Raw genomic sequence first — 23803 nt, forward strand, 5'->3', positions numbered from 1 at the left:
CGGCAGCGGCGCGCGCGCGTCCCCGGGCGCGAAGAACTCGAGCGCGCCGTCCGCGTAGAAGCCCCCGTGTGCGCGCGACTCGGAGCGCTCGAAGCGGCTGCCGCCGCGGGGCTCTAAGCTGCCGGCGTCGGCTCGGCGAGGCCGCGGCCCGTAGGAGTCCGCGAAGGCTGCCAGCTCGTCCATGGACACCGCCGGCACGCCCCCGGCGAAGCTCTTCCTGGACAGCATCTCGGACTTGCAGCGCTGCTGGCTGCGGGCAGAGGAGGATGGGTCAGGGGACCGCGCGGGTGACGGGAACTACACCCTGCCTGCCACGTGAAGGCGGGAGACAGCGGTTGCGTGCAGGACCTGGGCTCAGCACCCGGTGCACCAATCATCTTGCGCCCCCTCACACGCCCGGTGGTGCATTAAGGGAGGGTGACCTAAGCTACCTGATGCGTTTGTAAGACGGATCAAAATGGAGTTGGATGCCTAAAAATGCTCTCTGGGCTACTCAGTGCTGAAACACAAGAGTGAGACCTGTGTGTGTGTGTGTGTGTGTGTGTGTGTGTGTAACCAGGGATTGAACTCAGGCCCTTGCCCTTGCAAGGCAAGCACTTATTCTACTGAGCTATCTCCCCAACCCAAGGCCTTCTGATCATTAGGATGGGCCCTCTAGTTGATAACGCATGTTGCATCCACACACTCTTCAAGCCAGCCAAGTGACAAAACACCCCCAAATCTCTGGAATATATGTTGACACATAAACAGGCCTGTTCCTCCTTCAGGGTCTAAGGCCCACTTACCTGGCTGGAGGCCAGAGGAACACTTGCAGTTGGTAAAAAAAAAAAAAAAAAAGTGATGTCTACAGACCTTCAAGCAAAGGACAGTGAGTGGTGACAAAGTGCCACTCAAGGAGAAATGGTCCCCAAAACTGGTGAAGTCTTGGCCTTCCCTATTCATTGGTTTTAACACCCTTGGTAAGTTCCTGAGCAGCTGGAAATTTGTATTTCCCCCACTTAAAACAAGGATAGCAGTAGTAGCTGCCTTAGAGTTATGAGAATTACATGCAGCTGTGTAAGTGTTGGCATTTTTATCGCTTATGTGACAAATGATCAACAATGATGCTTGTGATGGGTGGGAAGTCAGAGGTTCCAGGAAAAAATATGTGAGGAGGGCAGAGAGATGCGAAGGTTCCTTGAGGGTCCTGTGGCACACACGTACAAAAGGCCTTAAAGGAATTCTTCTACAAAGGATGCCCAAGAGTTCCTTGCAATAAGCTATTATATCCTATAAAAGAGCCATGGCTGGGCAGCACGAGGTGGAAGACAGATACTTGTACATAACAACAATAGGCTCAGCTTTAACACGCCTTCTACTCTGGCCCCCTCATACCCATCACCTGTGGCGGAAGCTTTCTCGGTCCTCTTTGTTGTATTCCACAGCTGAGGGCCCCCGGGTTGCCCCGCTGCTGCCTCCCATGACACCTGACCAGTAGTCAGGATTGCTCTCCAGGTCCCCAGACACAGGGAATGGCTTGCTCCGCATCTGATGGTACGACTGGCGGAAACTGCTGTCCTCCTCATGCAGGGAGCTGAGTTCAGAGATGGTGTTGTTATCTGTAAAGACAAAACCAGGCATGACAAAGCTTTCTAATGGGTAGAAAAGAAGGGGGCCTCTCTTTGGGTGCAATGATCTAAGGCTCCAGGATTCTCACTTGAGGCCCTCTGGTCCCTCAGCCCTGGGTGGGCTATGGACCTGCACTAGTGGAATTTGTGTTCTCAGCTCAGCAGTGACTGGCTCCAGTTTGAAGCCTACTGTTTATGGAAAGGGAGGCATCCTACGTGCTCTGTTCTTGGAATAAAAGAACAATTGTTTTTGTTCCACCTAAGGCAGGCTTCCCAGAACTCGCTCTCTGCAGCTGGCCTGCTGGTATATTATCATCCTTGTTGAAATGTTTTTCTTAGTCCTGTATAATTCTATTGATGAGCCATGATGATCCCAAGCAATTTGGGCCAAAAGGAACAAAAAAAGAAGCCACAGAACCCAGCATCTTTCCTGCCAGCGCAATCACAAGTAATGGGGCCTTCACAGTGAATCCTGCTCCATGTTTTAGAGGAGCCTTAATTGGCCCCTCCTTGCATAGCTAGAAGTCCACAAGGTCAAGGAGAAGTGTACGCCTCATGTCCACACACCTTCCTTTCAGAACAGGCCGAAATATCCTGCCCAAGTGTTAACAAGTACACTTCCAAGGCCTGGGTAGACTTTTTCCCTCCCCTAAAGAGTATTTCTAGTATGCCAGTTCTCTGGAGATATGAGAAGAAAAGGGAGTGGTTTGCCCTTCTGGCCTGGTCTCCATTTATGCTCCAGTGCAAGGGGGTTGTTCTCTAGTCACAGCTTTCTTGTTTTCCTAAGAAGCTTTTTTTTTTTTTTTTTTTTTGGCAAAGCACTTTTGAATAAGAACCAGAATCGTGGTCTAGAAAGAAGAGAGAGAAACTATTTATAAAACTTTAAAATGTATTCAATTTCGTTTTACTTAAAAAAATAAATCTAGTGAACCTATTTGCAATGTAACCAAAACCATTTATTTTCTAAAATTGTTTTCAGTAAGACTTCAAAATATTATTTGAAACAACACTTACCATTTTTAAGGCAGTCAAGGGAGAGATAAGCCAAGACCTGGGAAACACAAATGTGCCTCTCATGTTCTCCTCTGTCCTCACCCCACCCAATCTCCAACAGCCTTGGGAGGATCGGAGAACTTTCACACATCAAAGAGGGGAACCTCACTCTTCCCCTGCACAACCTCCTGGGGACAGCTTTTACCATGGATGCCACTCATTTTGATCGTGCCTTTAGTTGGTTTCTATATTTTAATTTAATTTTTAAACTTTTCTTCCTTTCAAGGAGAATGAACTAATTTATGCCTGTTTTAAAGGAAAATAACTCAGATCCTAGTGGTTAGTAAAAACTCAGAATATTTCCTCTGTCATGATTCTCATAAATTATGATTTCCTTAGGAACTGTATAGAAAAGAACTTTAAAATGGGCCAAGTGGGACATTGAAAAATAATATTGGCTCAGATCTTCCCTGAAACTTCAGGGATGCTATGCTTACCCTTTTTGATATCTGCAGATAAGAAAGGCTATCACAGTTTCATAACTGGCTGGGATGTGTGTTTCACTACAATTTCTGCCAAGGTGAACATGAACTTCCACATTCCTCACTTCATAGCCATCCAATCATGTAACTGCTGACAAACATTTTCTGTATTTTAGGCACTGCAAGCCATGCTGCTAAAACTATTCCATTCTGCCACTCTAGCATGAAAATGGTCACAGATAATACATAACTGAATTGGCATGGCTGTGCTCCAATAAAACTTTATTTACAAAAACAGAAATTTGAACCTCCTTAGCCTGGGAGATTTCGTTTACTGACTCCTGCTCTAGGAACCATCAGGCTACAAAAATCTCAAGAGCCAACTTTCACATATAAAGACAAAACAAATGAGGCCCATACTGGCTAGCAAATTCATGAGTTTATGCCTCAAGCTCCAAATTCTTACAGAATCTATGACTTCCCTGCGCTAACCTGAAACCATGAGATCCATATTACAAAGAGATTTTTCAAGATGGTCTTATTCTGTGATCTTCCCTAGGGCTTACTTGGCTCTCCAGGAGTAGAATCAACATCTGGAAGCAGAGTGAACTATATTCCTACTTCATTACTATGCAGCTATTGAATGCTAACCTGCAGGCAGCAGGTGGTCTAGTTCCAGTCCTTGTACTGGCCTTGGGTACTGGCCCTGATTGCTTCCCTGTCTGTCTGACTGTCCTCTGCTGTACAATGAAGGAGATGAATTTAACAGCCACAGAAGTCCCTTCCAGTTCCAACATTCTGGAGTACTACATAAGCAAGAAAGCCATCCAAAAGGCCATGGTTGCAACAGAGCTACAGCCAGAGCCATTCAGTTTGCTTAGAGATTACTTGTGTTAAAATCATGAGACTGGGACTCAGAAGAGCTGGGTTCTACTCCTGATTCTGTCACTGCCCCCTCTGATCTTCTGTGTCTTCAGTATGTACACTGCAAAGCTTGACCTAGCCTTCTCTAAGATCCCTTCAAATCCAAGATCCACTGTCTTATGAACAGTTGGCCCCTGGAGACCATTTTAGTCAAGACAGTCAGGTGGGAGACATAGCCTAAACCACTGTTGTATTTTGACCTTAGTTTTTAACTCCCCAACCCTAGTTGTGAGATTTGGTAGATACCCTACTCAGGTTTCTCCTTGATCCCTGGCTGTCTCTGGCCCCTTACCCGGATCCATGACAACACTGTTACAACTAGCTTGTCAAGTGCAGTGACATCTGCATTCCTGACATTCCAATCTGGAGATGGTCTTTTTATAGTCCCTGCGGTGGGAGGATGCGGCAATGGGTGCAACGCAGACAGGATGAATTTAGAATTGCAAACTGGGTGGAATATGTTGTCCTTAATCTGAATAAAGCTCCTGTAGTCTGGGACTGTTTTCCCAACAATTCCATCAAGTCTCTCCCTGGTTCCAAGAAGAGGAAGGTTCAAAGAAAGCACGCAGTGACCTCACTACCATGCCTGCCAGCGCCCACTGATAATTAGCCCATTCGTGTCAGACCTGCCCAGTTCTGCCTTCTATGATAGACAGTAATTTGGAATCCACCCCAAAGAATCAGCTGTGTCAGCTGCAGCGTTTGTGAGGACTGTGAATAAGTTAGGGGTTGGGGCCCAGCTACCTACAGACTTGGTAATTAAAAAGCTCTTTGACAAAAAGAGCAGCCTCTTTGCTCTCCTCTCCATCTCCGTGGTTGGGCAGCCCAGGGGAATGAATGTCAGCCTGTTTTCCCAGATCCATTTGCTAAACTTGTGTCTTCACATTCCCTGAGTGAGCCTCCAAGCGGCAACCAGACAGCCTGATGGTGATGCTAGGGCCCTTAGTGTTGGAAAAAAGTGATACAGAAGCTTCACAACGTGTCATTACTTTCACTATACCTTGAAAGGATAGTGGGGGAAAACTGTTTTAATAAAACATTTCTAACCCAGGATTACGGAGTTGCTGCAATCAACGCTGACTGCCCCATGGAGAGACCGTAAACCATGGGGTATACGGTCTACTCTTCACAGAGAAAGAACCTTTTACTCTATGATAGCTGTGACCCTCAAGTTCAGGGCTGCCTGAATTTGATCCTCCTGACTTTCTTAGCTGTGAGGTCCTGCATGGTGCACAAATCACACACAGTCAGCCAGTGCTCACATCTGCCTCTCATCCTCCTGGCTGGATCAAACTGGGCCAGCTCCTTCTCAACATAGTACAGGACCTTCATGGAGTCTCTCTCTTTGTCCGCTTGGATCCGGTAGCCTTTGCGAACTGTTGAGAAAGCACAAGAAGGTGAAATAAAAAATAAAGAAAATATCAGAAAAAGATGACCTATGTTCATCTTACTAAATGGAAAAAACATGGTTCCTAATTATAAAATCTTCTTTTGAAATCACCTGTACTTATGTATCTGGGGCCAAACCTGAGATCCCCTCCATTTGAATGAAGGACCTAAAGACCAACAACAGAATTCCATTTTAGTCATGATACCCTCTGCTTCCTGTCTTCTGACCTCCCATCTCTCCACTGAATGTTTATCTTCTCAAAACTTCTGAGCTCCACAGGAGGAGGATATTCACACTAAGAAACACTGCCTTCTAGATGGAAGACACGTCATTCCAGAGTCAGAGGTTCACATCTTCCCTTGGTGGGTTTACACATCCCTTTAAAGCAGATACCTAAACATCAGGGACCTTGACAAAGCCTCCCCCACCCCCAGCCCTGGAAGCCTCTAGTTGCCTAGGAGATGGTACAAAATTCCCTTAATCTGGGTGGTACATAAGAGCCAATATTAGCTTCTAGACTTCCTATGCAAAAAAAGATGCAAAACACATGGATTTCTAATCATGGTTCCATTTTATTTCTTCAGGATTTTCCTTTTAGGAAAAAGATTAACATATTTTAGACACGATTAATTCAACCTGCTGCTATGTGCTTACAAGCAGGTATTACTTTCAGGGCTTACTAATAATTTTTTAAAAACCCTAAGGCAGGGAAATAATTCCATCTCTTACATCTCCATCACTTATACTGTCAGAAACAAAGGCTGTTTACACCCTATTCCTTGGGGCTGGAGAGATAGCTCAGCAGTCTAAGTGCCTGCCTGGCAAGCACAAGAACCTGAGTTCAATCCCCAGTACTACCACTGAAACTGGATGTGGTGGTGCACACCTGTAATCTCAGTGCTGGGAAGGCTGAGACAGAAGTATCACTATGAGTCTGAGCTGCGTAGCGAGCCCCTGTACCAAATACATAAATAAAAGTTCAAAAATAAATAAGTAAACCCCATACCACTTAAATATAAGTCTAGCCCAATGCCACCCCCAAAGATGACCAGACATCAGCAGGCCTAGTACACAGTAAAGGAAGGAATGAAAGAAAGGAATGATGGCATGGGGATGAACTACAGTGGTAATTAGACAACACTCATTCAGCACTGGAAGTGTGCCAGGTCCTGTGCTAAATGTCTACATGGTCATTTGTCCCTTGCAACCTCTCTAGGAAGCACTGTGACCAGTTGCACTTCGTGACTGAGAAAACTTTAGATCAGAGGACTTTTTAATATCTTTTCTGGGAATAATTTGGCAGTGCCAGAGGTGGAGCCATGTAGTCTGATTGACAGTTGCCTCATTGTATCAGGGTCTCTTGCCTCTCAATAGTCTAGGAAGAGACAGAGTTTAAAAAAAAAAAAAAAAAAAAAAAAAAAGGAGATGATGAACACAACTAAGCAAAGCCCAGAGTAGAAAACACTCTCAGGTGTGTCATGGATGGTACGGTCTGCAGCAAGTCCTGTCTCCCAACCTGCAGGACCATACCATGGGATGGAAGTCATAGACCCAGGCCCCATACTCCCCACCACCAACTTAAGGTAAATATAAGGAAAACACATGACTGCATGCACTCCAGCGAAAACTCTGCTGTGCAGCCTCTGGGCTTGTTACCATGATGGGGGAGGGGAGGGAGCACAGCCCCATCCCCAGGCCACAAGCTATTTACGTAGAAGATTAAAATATAAAGTTCCACAACCCAGGCACTAAAAACAGAGAAGTCGCCCACACACTTGTTTGCAGGTGCACTGATTTTCTATTTAAGAACATACTGGGCAGTCCACAGCCACCTCAAATTGTGAAATTATTTAGAAAAATTTAACAAATCTCAGCCCATGCTTTTTAGTGGCACCTTCTCCCAGAGGCTAGAGCCATAATCCTTATGCGGAAGCAGTTATTAGCAGAAACGATTTTATTTATCAAGCTACACATTCTTCCCTCTCTGCAGAGGCGTTTAGAGCGTAGTTCAGACAGTTCAATTAAAATGTAATTATCCCACAGAACTGCTATGTCTCTACCAAGGCAGTGACGTCTAGCAAGTGAGATAGGACTGGGAAATGGGGAATTGGGCATCTTGTGGTCATGCTGTCACCGTTTTACTGAGGAACCTCAAATAAATGATGACCTGTTGTAACTCAGTTTTCTTGTCTATAAAATATAAATAATATTTCCTCCATTTTAAATAATCTCTTAAAGAAAAGAGAACAGATAAGACCACATCAGTGGAGCACATGGAGGTCTTCATAATTATTCATGGAAGCTCAACCACAGCCTCATCCTCCAAAGGCTTTCTTTAATTTTCCTAGTTGGGTAAGATTTATATTTCTCTTGTGATCTTTTTCCAAACTTACAGTAATTTAGTTTGAACTTTTATTTTAGGCCTTAATATATTTGGGTTTGTTTCAAGTTATTTAGATAAAGGCCTGATATCAAAATTCTTGATGGAAAAGAATCTTTATCATTCAGGCTCTCCATGTGCTAAGGACCATGTTTTAAAGCTAGCAGACACTTCGCAAAAGTTGAATTACTGCTGGCTTGAAAATGGAATAGGTTTATGGTTCTTTGGAAAGAGTATTTTCAGTACTGTCCATCTATAGAGATAAAGCCTCAGGAAGACTTTCCACTATCACCTATCACGTATCACTAGCATCTAGCATAGAGCCTAGCACATTGCAGACATTCAAAACAGGTGTTCAGATGAATGTATTCATTCATGCAGTCATTGAATAAGTAAGGCGAATGAATGAGTAAAGAGAAACTATGACAGGAAAACTGTATTGTCCATGAATTATGAAGTATGGCATGTACATCATCCACTTTGATGGTTTACTGAGGCATTTTGATCAGGAAGGTTAGGTTTGTGGTTATTACTATTGATGATTAAGTAAAGAATGCTAGCATGTGTATGGGCCTGGGGAGAGGCCTACTCTACCCAGAACAGTGGCTTTATCTAGGTGTTGTTAACAGGGAAAACCCTTCTAGGGTGAGTGTCCAGTGACTTGTGATACAGATCATGGGGGGAAGGGTTGTTGCAATACGGAACCATGCACCAGCTATCCCCTGCTGGGGGCAGGAGGCAGCTGCACTGAACCACAGCTGGAGGATTCTCAGTTAATTGCCACTTGGATTGAAACTTAAATTGTTTTCTATGTCATTAAAAACAAAATTACACTGTACATTATGGTACAGATTTGACTGCATGCATAGGTTATCAGGTCTCTGAAAAGTTACAATAACTACAGCCTCAAATGAAAATAATAGTTTTGCCTTTCAATAATGGCATTCTAAGGAGATGCCCCTGTACTAGATACTTTCAGTGTTGACTTCTCAGTCACAGCAGTCTGTGACTTCAGAAATTTAAATTAAGTCAACTTTGTCGAAAAAAAAAGAGGCAAAGTATTGAACATTAGACTTTAGGGGCATCATCCATTTGGGCTCGGTAACTAAAAAGTCTAGGTAATTCTTCCTTTTAAAAAAGCAGGCTTCTTTTCTTAATGATAAGCTGAGAATTTGCGCGTCATGCTAAGTTATTCGCTCATCCTGGCAGAACCCGGCTTTGTGTCACAAAGGAGTATTTGAATCAGCAGAGACCCTGTCTTGATCCCTCCCCTCCGAAGGCAAGATTTTCCTTTCTGACCCTGCCCCACACCATAACTTATCATATAGGGCCTGCATTTGTTTTTTGTTTGTTTGTTTGTTTTAATTTTATTTATTTGTGTGTGTGTGTGTGTGTGTGTGTGTGTGTGGCCAGCTCAGCCCACCAGGGGCGGGGCTGGCTGGCATATGGTGCTGGGGGATTGAACTGCGGTCCCTGTGCTTTTTGCTAAGCTTGTTCTAAGTAGGTGCTTTAGACCACTGAGCCATCTCACCAGCCCTACGGCCTGCATTTGTTATTCATTTTATCTCCATTCACCAGTCCCCAGCAGTCACCCTGCTAGACTATAAATTCCTGGAGGGCAGGGAAAATGCGTGGGCGTTCATTAAATGTTTTTTAATTTAAAAATACGTAGGATGGCATCAGATTGATGTTTGTCTGTACTTTGAAGATCACAGCGCTCTCTGATGTGTGTGATATCCTAGTAAGAAATATTCTAGATGATTGGCCAAGGGCAAGCATGTTTGGAAACTAACTTTTTTCCTAGTGATGTTTTAGCCTGGGGTTAAGGATGATTTATTTCTGCTTTCAAGCTTGGTCTGGTTCTTTTGTGGCTGTGGCTCTTCCTACGTCAACTCGTCTTCGCATTAGCCTCGTCCCCTTGGACTTCACTGGGGAGTGAGAATAGTGGCACCTTCCCTATGACACCAAAGTATAATTTTAAAAATTCTTATTGTTAAGAGGATTTGAAGGGGCTGGGGAGATGGCTCAGTGGAATAAACGCTTCCCTGGCAAGCGCAAGGGCCTGAGTTCAATCCCCGGTTCCAGAAAAAAAAAAAAAAAAAGGATTTGAGCTGCTACTTTTGACCCAATTAAGGCACAAGTATTTTTCAGCTAATTTCCCCCTTCGCAGCCAAAATCCAACTTGCAAAAGAAATCTCTGAGGTAGACTTCCACAGATAGAGCCTTGTTCTTCCTGTCCTCTCTTAATGAGCTAAGCGAGGCTGTTTATGGAGAATGGAACAGCTGCCAGATTCCACCCCCGGGGTGACAGCAGCTCAATTGTGGGAGAAGTGATTCTTAAAATTTGCATATTCTCTGTACATATACAGTAGGGATATATATATATATATATATATATATATATAATTTCGAATATGGCATTTTAAAACCCTACTCATCTACTCAATTCTTTCAAAAGATGAGTGGAAGCCAGGTAGATTGAAGTAAAACAGATCAGAGTAAGGCACAAGCAGAGCGAGAGAGAACAACAAGGAGACAGCTGCACTAAGCAAAGTCAGAGGGGAAGGCAGCACAGACCAGAGCTGCAGAAGAAACCAAAGAAAGGAAACCAATTCAAGGTTATCCTGAAGTACTCTGAAGGTGAAGGACTCTGGTGACCAGCTGGCTGAGAGAAGGGAGTGCTAAGGAAGGCTTAAGGATGAAGTCTCTGCTTCTGGTTTAGGCCAGTGAGTTAACAATGCTACCATCCTTGGATGTAAGATATGTAGGATCTGGTTCAAAGTGGAGCAGCAGCAGCAGCTCAAGTCTGTTTCCTGGAAGCTGAGGTTTAAGTGCTTATAAGACATCAGGTCGAGATGTCCAGAGGAGGTGGATACGGGACTAAGGGGCAAGAGAGGCTGCAGGTAGTAATTGGGAATCATCGGTATGTATGTACAAGAAGGATTAAACAATAATATAATTTTTTATATATTTGGTAATGGTCTCACTACACATCTTGGACTCATAGTGATCCTCCTGTTTTCAACCTCCCCAGTGTTGGGATTACAGGCATGAGCCACCACGCCTGGACTCAGGAAACAAACCCCAGTCCTTGAGCTTGCCTAAGCAGGCTCTTAGTCCACAGAGTCCTTGAATATTTAAATTAAAATGTATTACAAAGCCAGGTGTGGTAGTACACACCTATTACCGCTCAGGATGACAAAGCAGGAAAATCACTGTGAGTTTGAGCCCAGCTTGGGCTACACAATAAGTTGGACAATGGCACTAAACCAAATCACAAGACTCTGTCTTAAAAAAAAAAAAAATATATATATATATATATATATATATATATATAATCATTAATTCTCTACAAAATATTTCCCCTGACTTCTAACAACTTACCCATTGTCCTTTTCACCCTCTGAAGCAGTTCTGGAAGTCATCTCTAAGAAGTTTGATCAAAAATATGAGTGCTGCTGCCCAGTGCCAGGCAACGGGAAGGCAGGCTCACAAAAACATTGTGGTGTGTCCTCAACCACCTTATTTATCAGACCTGCCACCACGTGTGTTCTGGCTCTTTCCAAAAATCAAAATGACCAAGAAAAGTAAATGTTTTTAATCCATTCAAGACATCAAGGTATTCAGGACAGAGCAACAAAATTTACTCAAGAAAAGACTTCCTGCTTTAGAAAATGGCAAAAACAATGGGATGAGTATGTTAGGAGCAAGAGGAAGTTTTGAGGGGAAGAGTCAAAAGCAATGTGTCTTTTAATGTAATAATTCTGAAAAATTTAAAAACACACCATTTTTTTCCATCATACTTTGTAGAAGAGAGCAGAAGTTATGGGTATAGATAGGATTTTCCAGAGAGGAGAGTACAGACCAAACAGAAGGGCACAGAAAGGAATAACCAGTATCTGAAGAGACAAGCAGAAAGACTACAAGGATCAAAGAGCAAGGAGAAATAATTGGGCAGGGATGGAAAGGTTTTGGAGAAGCTGCAGGAGGTGAGGACAGGAAAGCTTCCATTAGATCTAGCCATCAGGCAACGCTGGCAGGAGCTGGAGTCTGGAATCCTAATAGCAACAGCAAGATGGAAGTTAGTTGAGGTGCTGATGAGAGCAGAAGAAATAGAGACATTCAACATTCAGACCTCTTTTTAAAGGAGTTTGGCTGTAAATGGCAAAAAGGGTCAGGGAAGTAATATTAGGAGACTTTAGAAATTTTTTTTGCAGATCATTGTATTTTAATGGGTGAGATTTGAGCATGTTTTGATGCTGATAGGAAAGAGTTTATTAAAGAATGGAAAATGGGAGATCTGAATCAGAAATGAGGTACAGTATGGACATTCAATAAACAGAACCTTGACAAAGTTGAAAGTGGTGGATCCAAAGTAGGAGGACAGTATCTTTTTTTGTTGTAACAAAGAAAGCCTCAAGAAAAAAGAAAAAAGAAAAAAGAAAGAAAGAGTGTCAAGCAACTGCTGTGAAGAATGGAAAAAGGAATCAGGAGGCCTCTTCTCCCTCTCCCATCTGGTAACAACTGTCTCCACTATACATAGCTCAACAAAGATGCCTTTTAAACTGTACAGTATTCAAAAGAGTATTGTATACAAATGTGATCTGAAAAATTATGTTGCTAGACGATTACCCTAAAATTAAAGTAGCATATGAAGTGGCTAAATTTACATTTTTAAACAGTAGCATTTTTTAACACTTTTAAAGTTCTTCACAGAATAGTCTACAGTGGCCTACACCACCCTTCTAACAGAAGGATTAGCCGAATGCCATCATGCCTGCTTCCCAAGAGACTATGAGTACAGAAATGTGCCTGCAGAGACCAGGAAGTGCTCTGTGCCAGCTCCACAGACAGATAATCATGATGTGGCCAGCCTTGCTGTGCTAGACCCTGGTTGCCATCTTGCTTCTGTCACTTGGCTAACAGTACTGACTGTGTTCACTTCTGAGACAAATGGCTGTCCCGGTCTAAGAAGTGAGTCTTGATCAGTTCAAACCCATCTAATTTAGGAATGGGCATGGAACACAACTCTAGTCAATGAAACTGCAAGAAGTCTAGTGGAGGGCAAAGGAACTCCTGGAAAACTCTTCCTCACTTGCAGGGAAAGTAGCACGACAGTGTAGTGCACTTTCTCCATCTCTGAAGACATTTAGTACCTAAAACTCTGGTGTCATCCAAGGATTGCCAGGGGAGTCAGCCAAGAGGACAGAGGAGGTACTGAGGGTGAACGAGGGTGGCAGAGTGAGGTGCTGCAAATTACTTTACTTTGCAATTTCTTCCTTTGTGAAATAATATATTCTCTCTTCAAAGCCACTTCCAATTGCAGTTGGTTCATGTGGCAAGATGGGGCCAAAATGATTAAATTGCAACAAACAGGAAATGAGAAAAGACAGAAAACATGAAAGAGAAAGCATTTGATACCCTGTAAATAAGATTCATTTTATTATGATAAGTTGCCTAATTAAAAAAAAGTAAGAGAATGAAAGATTTATGGGGACCAGAGAGAGGAAGGCAAAGGAAGAGCAGAGAATGCAGAAAGTAAAGACCTTGAGATAAGTTTCAGTAATGTCTCTTCTGCCCACTCTGTCCTCTGGGCAATGAGCTATACTGACTCTTCCTTTCTAGCTCCCTGATTGTCCTTGATCATTAACTTTGACTTCTCAGCTCATGACTCATTCCTACTCTCACACATCAGAATTCTACTAATAGTTCCAGGGGGAGAAAACATAAATACTGATTACTCACTGAGGATATCCACACCTGCCACAGTCAGGTACTGGTGGTTGCTTAGGTAAGCCGGACCCTCGCTTCTCTCTCTAAAGTCCAGATCCTTCCAGCCCTAGCAGCTCATCCACATCTAGGGATTTAAACATCACCCTCTAAATCCTCGACGCACACAATCTTAAGCTTCACTACCCTGCAGCCCTGCTCAAACGCCCTGGGAAAGCTCTATTTTAAAGCCCCCTACTTCTCCATCACACTCTGCGCTTCCACCTCTCTTCCTCACCTCTGCACAAATTCACCAGACACCAAATGGAGCTGCTCTTCATCTAGATCTGCTCTCTTTAGCAATATTTTTACTCATGTCTGTGATCTACATCAGTAACAGCTTGGAGTTCCCGCAAAGCCTCCCTTCCATTCCTTCTCTCGCATCTCCTTGCTTCTTGCAAACCATCTCCTAGATTTACCCAAGTACTTTGCCCCTGCTCTCTCCACCATAAGCCTGTTGGTCACATAGCACAGCTGCACGACATCTGTCAGAGCTTAGGCTCCCTCTCTCCCAATTACTACTCATCTGTCATCCTGCCATCTCTCAACCTGGGAATCTGCCGGGAGGGGCTTTCGCCTGCTCACCCCACAAAGCCCACTGCTTCCGCAGAGTCACAAAGCCATCTTTAAGCTGGCTCCACAGCATCCTTCTATCTTCTTCCAGCCATTCTGACAAGTCAGATACTACACACTGTGTTCTTCCAGGCTTGGTTCTTCACTGCACTGGCCTTCCTTTTTTTGGACATACTCAACATTTCCTCCTGTTAGTTCCTAAGTCTTACTCATTCCTTTAGGCCCAGCCTAAATTTCTCTGCCTCTCTGTAACTACTTTATCTCTTTCATACATGTCAGCCTCTAATAGTCTTAAAGATCTATTCTCTCTCCCTGACTAGATGATACTGCTTGTTAGAGAAACTACATCCTACCCACCCTGCTGTCCCACACAGTACCTAGTAGTCCTAAACGTTAGGTAGTGGTGAGACAACTATTTATCTAATGGTCAGCATTCAAGGAGTAGTTTGCATATTCCCTGTAGTTTTAGTTACTGTGGATCCTGGAAAGACAGCAGGGCTCAGCAGTGTCCCACAGCCCTTGCAAAGCCTAAAATACACTTCAAAGCTACAAGTATACAATGGACAGTGTCCCTTCTGGAATGGAGATCAACATTACCCCAAGGACACCTTACTAAACGGGCTGGACTCATCACCAAGCAACCAGTGTGGGGGCCCAAGACAAGCATGGGGCAGGGGCTGGAACTACATTTACCACTGTGGCTTCCTCCAGTGGAGTCACTTGGTGCCAAGGGAGGTGGGTGCAGCTTGTCCATCAGCATGCCAGATGAGGGGGCTCCTCCCAAAGGGACAGAGGGGATGGAGTAAGGGCCAGGGACACCGGAGACAGAGGGAGGGTACCCGGCCTTGGCTGCCTTCCCTGCTTCATACACTGTGGAGGGAGATGAAGAGCAAGAGAGATTATGTTGTGTCCCACCCTCCACAACCCTCAGCCAAAAACCCCTGAGGAAGCACTTGGGGGGGGGGCTACTGGGCATATGCATGCTCTCCTAGGACTGTGTGGATTCTCCCCAGGCCTCCTCCAGCTCTGTCAGAAAGACAGTGACATAAGGAACTGCAGTATTTGGTACCTGGCAACTGGATAATTACATGGTTCTGGGAGCGTCACTGCAGCACCCCCAGTGACAGCAGCGGCCCACTCTTGCTTACTCTGTATGTGGGTGGCCTCCACCTCTCTGAAACAGGCCTAGCATCAGGGCTGCCCAGGGCTGCTTCCAGGGAGATTCAGAGCCTCTTCAGGAAAAGCACAGTAAGCAACAGGGTTGTGCACAGCTCCTGCTCTATGATATCAAAACTCCTAACACTGCTTTACTGCTAAAGCATACACAGTGCACCTCTCTCTTCCAAGACTGGCTTATGGGAAGGGAGCCAAAAGGAATGCCTGTATAGATTTGGCTAGGAAGGTGAAATGGTGAATCCCCAAATGAGGATGAGTTCCTGTTGTGGCCCATTTCATCACAGAAATAAGTAAAGCTATCAGCGTCTGCTGGAAGGTGCCCAGAGGTCATCGGTGTTTGCACGCTCTGTTTATAACAGAAGACATTCTCTGCATGGGAGGGGGATAATCAGTGGAGGTTTCCTACTTTGGATGCCCCAAAAGAAGAAAAATCATTAGCCCATAACTTCACTGTCCTGGACCTGCCCTTTCTCTGAGCAGCAATATCAGTGAGAATTCCGAAGGCATGGAGTGATGGTGTGGATAGAAAGCACGGAGATGTACATGTAGGTGAGGAAGAAAACAAAGTGGTCATCCCGGAAGCCGTGGGCTCACATAGAGGAGAGGGCCTGGGATGACCAATTTTTGGGGTGGAAGAAAAGAAGTGAAGGAGGAACTCAAGGTAGACAGTTGTCAGGTGGAGAGGTGACATTTCTTCTAGTCACGCCACATCTCTCCACTGATTCTTCCTTTACTCACAGGCCTGGGGGCAGCAACAGGAGTCCGGGCAGCAGGGGCAGCGGACATAGCAGCAGCAGCTGTGTGGACAACACTGGCACCAGCAGATCCCCACGAGGACGAAGAAGAGGAAGATTCCCAGGAGCACCAGGCCAACAAACACCCACTCTGGAAGGACACACAGAGAAACCCACACTCGAGGTGGCCTGCCTCCAGGATAGGGCATGGTCTGATTAATGTCCCCCTGTGAAGGGAGGCAGGGGAGGACCTGGGGAAGAGAGTACACCTTCCTAGGGGACCCCCAAACACAAGAGGGGCTCTAAGCATGAGAGGAACCTGGACACTTTGGAGAAGCGGAGAAGAGGGAAGGTTACCTACGTCTCACACTGGGCACGCAAAACGACCAGCACAGTACAAAGCAATGGGGGGATTCTAGGGTCCCTACCTGGGGAAGGTTTACCAAATAGATTGTAGTATCAGAACAGAATGCTCTGGCGGTTGGTGGGAGAGACTGACTGCTGGGCTATGCAGTGGTAATCTTGAGAATACCTACCTTTTAGAGTCAACTTAATCTTGTCTATTAAGTGTAAATCCTGAGAAAGGGGCCTCTCTGTTTAGACACAGCTAGACCATCATTGGTGGTCTAGGCCCAAAAGTATCCACCTGTGTGCCCTGCTGATCAATGTTTTTCTGTTCTCAGCACTGGGACTGAGATCCAAACTTCTTGTTTCTACTTGGAGAGCTACATATGGCTTAAAAAACCTGGAGACATCATCTCACATAGAGAAGACAGTGTCTCCAGCCCTGGATAATAGGTTTGGTTTGAACACCTTCAGGCTGACCATGCTACTGAGCTGGCATAGCCATGGGCCAACATGGCTCAGAGCGGTGATAAATGGTTACACAAATGACCTGCATGTGTTTGAGTCTGTTGATTTAACTCCTGCTATTTTCACAGCTCTGCCAGAGGCTGAACATGAATTGGATTTCATCTGCCCATCCAAAAGATTAAGAGGAAGGCAACAAATCTTACTTGGCTTAGATAAAAATGACTGTGGCCCTCAAGCGAATTGTCTCAATATTGCACTATCAGGACTTGGCTGGCGACCCATGCAGACCTAGTGCAATGGGCTCTGCTCCCCTTTAGAAGCTAAAAGACTAAAGCAATTCACTTTGGTTAAAGCCATCTGTCAAAATGTCCCTTTACAATGAGCTTTATGTACACTTAAAATTTTTTCTTTTGGTTAAGGATTCTTTCAGTTAAATGGGCATTCATTTGGGAGTTTTAAAATATGACATATTGTTATCATAAAAAGTTTGTGACCATGTAACATCATTTGACCTTTGGTTGGAACAGAGTTTCCTCGGAGAGAAAACAACGTATGTCTCCGGAATGTCCTTCCTCACTTACCCATTAAATACATTCAAATTAAGCAGGCCAGCCTCTCTGCAGTGAAGGACTAAGCAGGCTTAGTCCTGGTTTTGTACCCTTCTTGCTGAGGACAGCAGATAGCAAGGCTCTGGGCCAGGTCTTGGCAGTAATCTAACTCAACAGGGCTTGAGACAGATAGGAGCTTAAGGAGCTGTTTTGTTTTGTTTGTCTGGTACTGGAATTTAACCCAGGGCTTTTGCACTGACTTGCATTCCATTTACTTATTTGTTTGTTTGTTTGTTTATTTATTTATTTAGATCAGATCTTGCTAAGTTCCCAGGCCGAGCTTGAACTTGTGATCCTTCTGCCTCAGCCTCCCTGAGTGATGTCCTGCAGGTTACTGAGCTGTGTGGAGTAGTGATTACAACTTATGTCAGGCACTGAAGGGAAAATGGCTGGCAGGTTTTATTTAAAGGACAAAAGAATATTATCTGCTTAAAGATTCTTGGAGTCAAAGGGAAGGATATTCAGGTGGAAAAGGCCCGATATGAAGTATATAGTAACTCCTCCACAGACTCCAGAGATGTAAACTTTTAGTTTGAAATATCACCAAGTAACACTGGACTTTTGTGAGGTTTTGCTTTGTGAGCAAATACTGACAAATTAGGTGAACTTTTTGATAAGGGGGTTACAAAGAGCTATCTCTTTCTGTCCTTGGGAGCAAAGGCAGGAAAATTGTCTGGACTTGGGCTGTCCCGCTAATGGGAGAGGGCTAGAAAGATTCATACAAGAATGATTAGCGAGCTTCAACTGTGAGGACTCTGGATATTTTTTTTAAAAAATCAAATAAGCCAAAACCAATAGCTGGAAATATTTTGTATCCCTCTTCTGCTTTTAGAGTGCTCTTAAAACCCTGACAGAAACTCTCCAAAATAAAACTAAATCCCATCCTTTCTTAATTCTTGAGTTTGGCTTGTCTTCACCACTGTTCATTCTTGATTTTCTATGTGCTTTCTTCCATTATGAAATACATTGCTCAACCAAACTGACTTGGTTTGCTTAGGCTGGTACATTCACCCGAAGCTACATCAACAGAGAGAGATGTATATTTGGGGTGGGTGTGCTTGACATATTGTCCATGGGACTCTAAGGGATTCAAGGTTTCATTAAGTTGTTTTGACTGGGCGCAAGTTTGTGGTCCTCCTGCCTTAGCCTTCCATAGCTTTGTGGAGACAGGCATGTGCCACCACATGCCCAATGTGTATTTTTCAATGCTGGACGGGTACATATCTTTCCTAAGGTTTGAAAAAGGGTTTCAACCATGTAATAAAAAATACAATTCAGAATAACATGATTGAATAATAACAAATAGGCAAACATGAAAATAATGACTTTGTTAAGAATTTCAAAAGTTCTCTGGGTACAGATAAAATAGTGAGGTGGGCATGGAGACTTCCAAGGTGCCTGACACTGAAGAACTAGGACTCAAATTTGTCAGCCCAAGTTTAATTATCATTATTTTAAGGCCTAGAAACAGAAGGAATACACTTTAAAAGCTCTTCCAATGGGCTCAGTTCATCCTGCAAAAGATCACAGATATATATAGACAAATGTGTAAATAGATTAAACAAGAAATTAGTCACTAAAGCAAAAGCAAGACAGATGGAATGATAGCAAATCAAGCAAATAAAGAGTTAAATGACTGAATACCTGGCATAATCTCCACAGCAAAACTGGGCAAAAGATCAGCAAGCAGCCCTGTCCTGCCTGGAAGAAGTGGAAGGAAAAGAAGAAGGAAAGATGTTACTCCAAAGGAAAACGCAGGCGGAAACATGACTCCCAGTGGTACCACCCTACGTGGGGCTGTTGGTCACGCTCAGCAGGGCATGCGAGCTCATCTCCAAGGCTCTTAGTCCAAGACTATGACCTTTTCTACAGTCTTCGGCAGCCGTCGAAGTGGAGTCTGTACCTAAACTAGGTGGCAGCAGAAACAGAACTTCCTCTCCAACTATTTTAGGGAAGAGGAAATCTCTGTTTCCATATGAAAAACTCTGCTTGAGCAGATTGACAGGCCCCACTTCTACATCCCTTTCCATACACTGTATTGCAAGTCAAACCCATCTGTATCCAAATGTTCTGCCTACATTTTCAAACATCCATACACAGACCTATGTCCATATAAAAACAAAAGTACATATTTGGTTTTATCTCAGAATTATCTTGCTACATGATTCTATTTATGGCCTAAAGATATTTCAATGATTAAAACTTTCAATGACAAGGCACAGATAAAGCTAGATCGCTTACACACTCCTCTACACTCCTTCTGGCTTCAGAAATACGCTCTACATATGTATATGGTATGGTTTTTCCATATGGTGCCCACAGCTGGCACTGTATGTTCCCAAGAGCCTTCTGGGTGATACGGCACAGAAGCTTAATTGGTGTAGGAACAGGTGCCCTCCGAGGCTTGGGGAGGCAAAGAGCTGTGCAGGAAACAAGCACTCAGGGATGTGAGAGAGATAACTCTTTTTAAAAACGGGCCTGACTTACTGAAAAATGTTCTGATCTTTTCACCATATTCTCCCATCAAGGTAAACATAAAGGCCCGTGATGCTATCTCTACCACACTGAAGCTTTATTAATAAACTAGGAAGTTCCACTAGGAAACCACAGGCAGACTTCTCTCCTTTCAATGGAAATACAGTGCCAGCAACACAGGTAATTTTACCTAGTAATTATATTAAGAAAGTAAAAGGAAGCAAAATTAACTTAATATTACCAATATCAACCACATATTATCATTTCAAGGGCTCGGCAAGCACACAGAACTTTTGGACAGCACCGCTTTAGGGCCTATAAATTGGTTTATTATATCACCAGTGATAGGATTATTAATTAATTATTTGGACCACCGAACACCCAGAGATGTTTAAAACACTGAAACATTGAAAATATTAGAGAGTAAAGTATTAAAGAAATGACTCTCATTTTACCAGATACAAGAGACATGTTTGGCAGTACTGATTGTCCAGCCTGGGCATAACACAATAAAAGTCTACAATCTATATTTTTCTACAGTCATTCTTTCCATATAAAAACAAAATTCATAGATAGATAGATAGATAGATAGATAGATAGATAGATAGATAGACAGACAGACAGACAGACAGACAGACAGATAGATAGACAGATAGATCTCATTTAGAAACCATTATTTGTTGTTAAAGTTTTTTGAGTTACAATAGAGAAAATGCTACCCATGTGAGGCTTATAAGGACCAGACTTGGTCCCTGGTCCCTCCTCTAAAGGCACCCCACGGAGAGGAAGCTCTGACAAAGGTCAAAGGACAAGGGCACCTCCAGGAACTAGGGAAGATGCGGCAGTTGGAGCAAAAAGTTAGCATGGAATAAAGGAGATCTGTGCTCACTTTACCTTTTCCTGGCCCTCCTCATCTACCGGGGGCTGAATGGTCACATGAGCCCCTGGCCATGTCTCCTACATCTGGAGAGCTAAGAGTATATTGCAAGGGAAAGGGATGGTGTCTCAGGCCAGCTCTGCTTCTCATAAGGTTCCTCAGGAGGAGAAGTGAGAATCACATGAGGCACTGGAAAAAGATGTCCTGAGACTGAGAGACACTCAGACTGGTTTTTGTTCTCAGCCTTCACAAGAGGCTAAGAGGCACCCCCAATGCTCACAAAACCCACTACAGGAGAAAACTAGACAAGGGTCTGGGATTGAAACTGAGCAAGTGATTAACAGCATGCATCTGTCTCATCCAGAGTGCTTTCTATAAAAATATCTCTTGGAAAGCCAACACGGCTATACATAGTGGATCAAAGATTTAGGAATGTGGGATCTTGGACATCTCTTGAAGACACAATTAGTATTAATTACCACACAATAGCCGATGATCAGTCAACATACACTGTTTGTTGGCAAGTCAGTTGTCATCTACTCACTTGATGGGAGATTTTTGCTATAAAGGTTTTTTCTCCATCTCTAGTACTCATTTAGTACTTCTAAATATGTCTCTTCTTATATCTAGTAAAATGAGAAGCTTTGTGTTTACTCTGTAGTTCTCAGGCTTATCAATGTTTTATACATTTCTAGGCATCCAAATCATTAATTAGATTAATAATAAAATGCCATGGATATAAGCTATAAATTTGTAGGCTACCACAGGACATCAGTTACATGTTAATTATTACTTATAAAAATCCACACATTTGAGGAGGTTGTGGACTCTTGCATAGTATATGCATTACATTATGTTGGAAAAGGTAGTAGACTGGGATTCAAGGTAGCTTAGGGCAGACTTATCATTGATTTATTTATTGACGAGGGCAGACAAATTACTTCTTGGTCTCAGTTTTCTCACTATAAGAAATAAGAGGTTGAATGTTGTGGTATATAAATCGGAAGACCATATTTCTTAGTTCGTCTGGGACAGTCCTGGTTTATGCTTATGGTCATGATGTGATTATTGACGGTATCCCTTTTGACTTTCAAAGTATCCTGGTTTAGACAAGTTATTGTACATTCACCCCATCTAGATAATTTTTAGTTATCAAATTTGACTCAGTGGTTGGAGCTGTGAATGTCTATAGGGATAGGCAGGTAATGTGAATGAGGACAGCTGGCCAGTTTTAAATGAACAGGGAACGCCTGGGTACAGAAAATGGGAGCTCCATTGCAGGGCTGCTGCTGCTCACCTCTAACCAGTCATTGCCTTGTGGGATCTATCTTCAGGGTTCCATATCATCCTATTGTTCAAGATTTATCAGATCTCATATTTTTAACAAAATACCCTCACTTTCAAATACTGGAGAACTAATTCATATATATATTTAAGACAGTGGATAAGTCAAACAAAATATGCCTGTGGGCCATGGATTTTCAACTTCTGGTGGGTATATACACACAGATGTATTTATGGGTGGGAAAACACAAATGTGTATTTCCCACATAGGCTGTATAGGTTACCTTAAATGTGTGTTAATGCTGCTTTCACACAAGAATGATGGTGAATGTAAATTCTTACAGGCACATGTGTTCAAATTAAAACCCCAGAGCAATACTATGACACATCAGATTGTGAGCCTTTCTTATTTCTGAGAAGTTGGAAAGGGCATCCTAGAAAAACAATGAAGGACCTTTCATATTTTACTCTAGATTTTCTTCCTTTCATACTTGCAAAAATTAAGGAGATGAGCATGAAACTGGCTCTTAGGGGGAGTGTCTATGACATATGGATAGGGAATGCACAAAGCTTGTCACTCCAGCAGGAACACATACATCACACTCCTCATTCCCCCGAGGCAACAGTCAATAGCTGGGGTTTCAGAAAGTGAAGACTTCCCACAATGCATTTCTGTAATATTATGTTAGCCTCAGGTTGGTGAGAATGGCAGACTCTCGCAATAAAGTGGGTAAAATTAAATGTCTTCTGAATTCAGAACATAGTAGGGATTTTGGTATAGCAGACAACACCATTATATCAACAACAGAGAATGCAAAGCTCTATAGCTTTTACTCTATGACTTATATTCTAGTGGCACTAAAGGCATTTTAAAAATAGGATTTATGCTGCAATCCTATATTTCTGAAAATTTCTTTGCCTCTAGCTTCTACCCTAACAATTTGTAAGAAATGCTACTACCAGTTGGAAATGTGCTGTCTTTTCATACATTCTATCATGACCAATGAAAGTCTCATCTAAGATGTCTAAACAATGGTAGTAAATACATCCCAGATTTCAGTAGCACTTTACCAACACTTATGAATCACTGTTATTCTTCCAGGATTTAGTTTAAAACTGGCAATTACAAGTCACTTTCACATCTGAGGAAAAGGATGGAAAGCAGACCCTGCAATAGAAAGCCACATTTACTCTTTTCAAACCAAGGCCCAAACTCATAGAAAATAGTTTTCACATAACCACTCAGCTTTTTCCAAGCCTTGCAAAATTGATATGTTTAAGAAATTTCCACATGAATAAACCAAATGAATCAGGCACACCATTAGTTTGTGTATGCACTGACACAGTGCCATCATAGCAGACGGTCACAGGCTCCAGAGCAAGTATATTCAGATCCTTTGGACCAAATACTTAGAAACTGGCACCATGAGTAAAACTTGTGAGTCTGACCCATATCTCTGTTTTAACTGCTCTCTGCCACTGCCACCTTAGATTTATTCCCAGCTGAACTGTTTATACATATTTCTGAGAAACAGCTCACTTCTGGAGTGTCTCCAGTTCATTCATTCAATAAAGAAATGTGCATTGCACCCTGTATAGACAGAAACAGGAATAAGGCATGGCTCTCAAAATGCCTGACTCTGTCTGGCCCACACTCATGCAGCTTGTCCAACCACATAAGCAGAACTCAGAATTATTTTCTTTCCTTTATTTCCTTT

The 23803-nt window shown here is 43.2% G+C and overlaps 1 protein-coding gene across 1 annotated transcript in view; it reads right to left on the reverse strand.

The window, feature by feature from the left end:
- The window catches only part of Ildr2 (immunoglobulin like domain containing receptor 2), a 59611-nt gene that overhangs the window by 5083 nt on the left and 30725 nt on the right, over positions 1-23803 (reverse strand). The window contains exons 4-9 of the mRNA XM_023706321.1: positions 19094-19150; positions 16033-16179; positions 14812-14988; positions 5269-5382; positions 1382-1598; positions 19-250 (exon numbers count right to left, since the gene is read on the reverse strand). Coding sequence (XP_023562089.1) covers positions 19-250; positions 1382-1598; positions 5269-5382; positions 14812-14988; positions 16033-16179; positions 19094-19150 — 944 coding nt within the window. The remainder of the gene's footprint in view (positions 1-18; positions 251-1381; positions 1599-5268; positions 5383-14811; positions 14989-16032; positions 16180-19093; positions 19151-23803) is intronic.

The sequence above is a fragment of the Octodon degus genome, unplaced genomic scaffold (assembly GCF_000260255.1).
Source record: "Octodon degus isolate 3935 unplaced genomic scaffold, OctDeg1.0 scaffold00250, whole genome shotgun sequence".
NCBI classification, from domain to species: Eukaryota; Metazoa; Chordata; class Mammalia; order Rodentia; family Octodontidae; genus Octodon; species Octodon degus.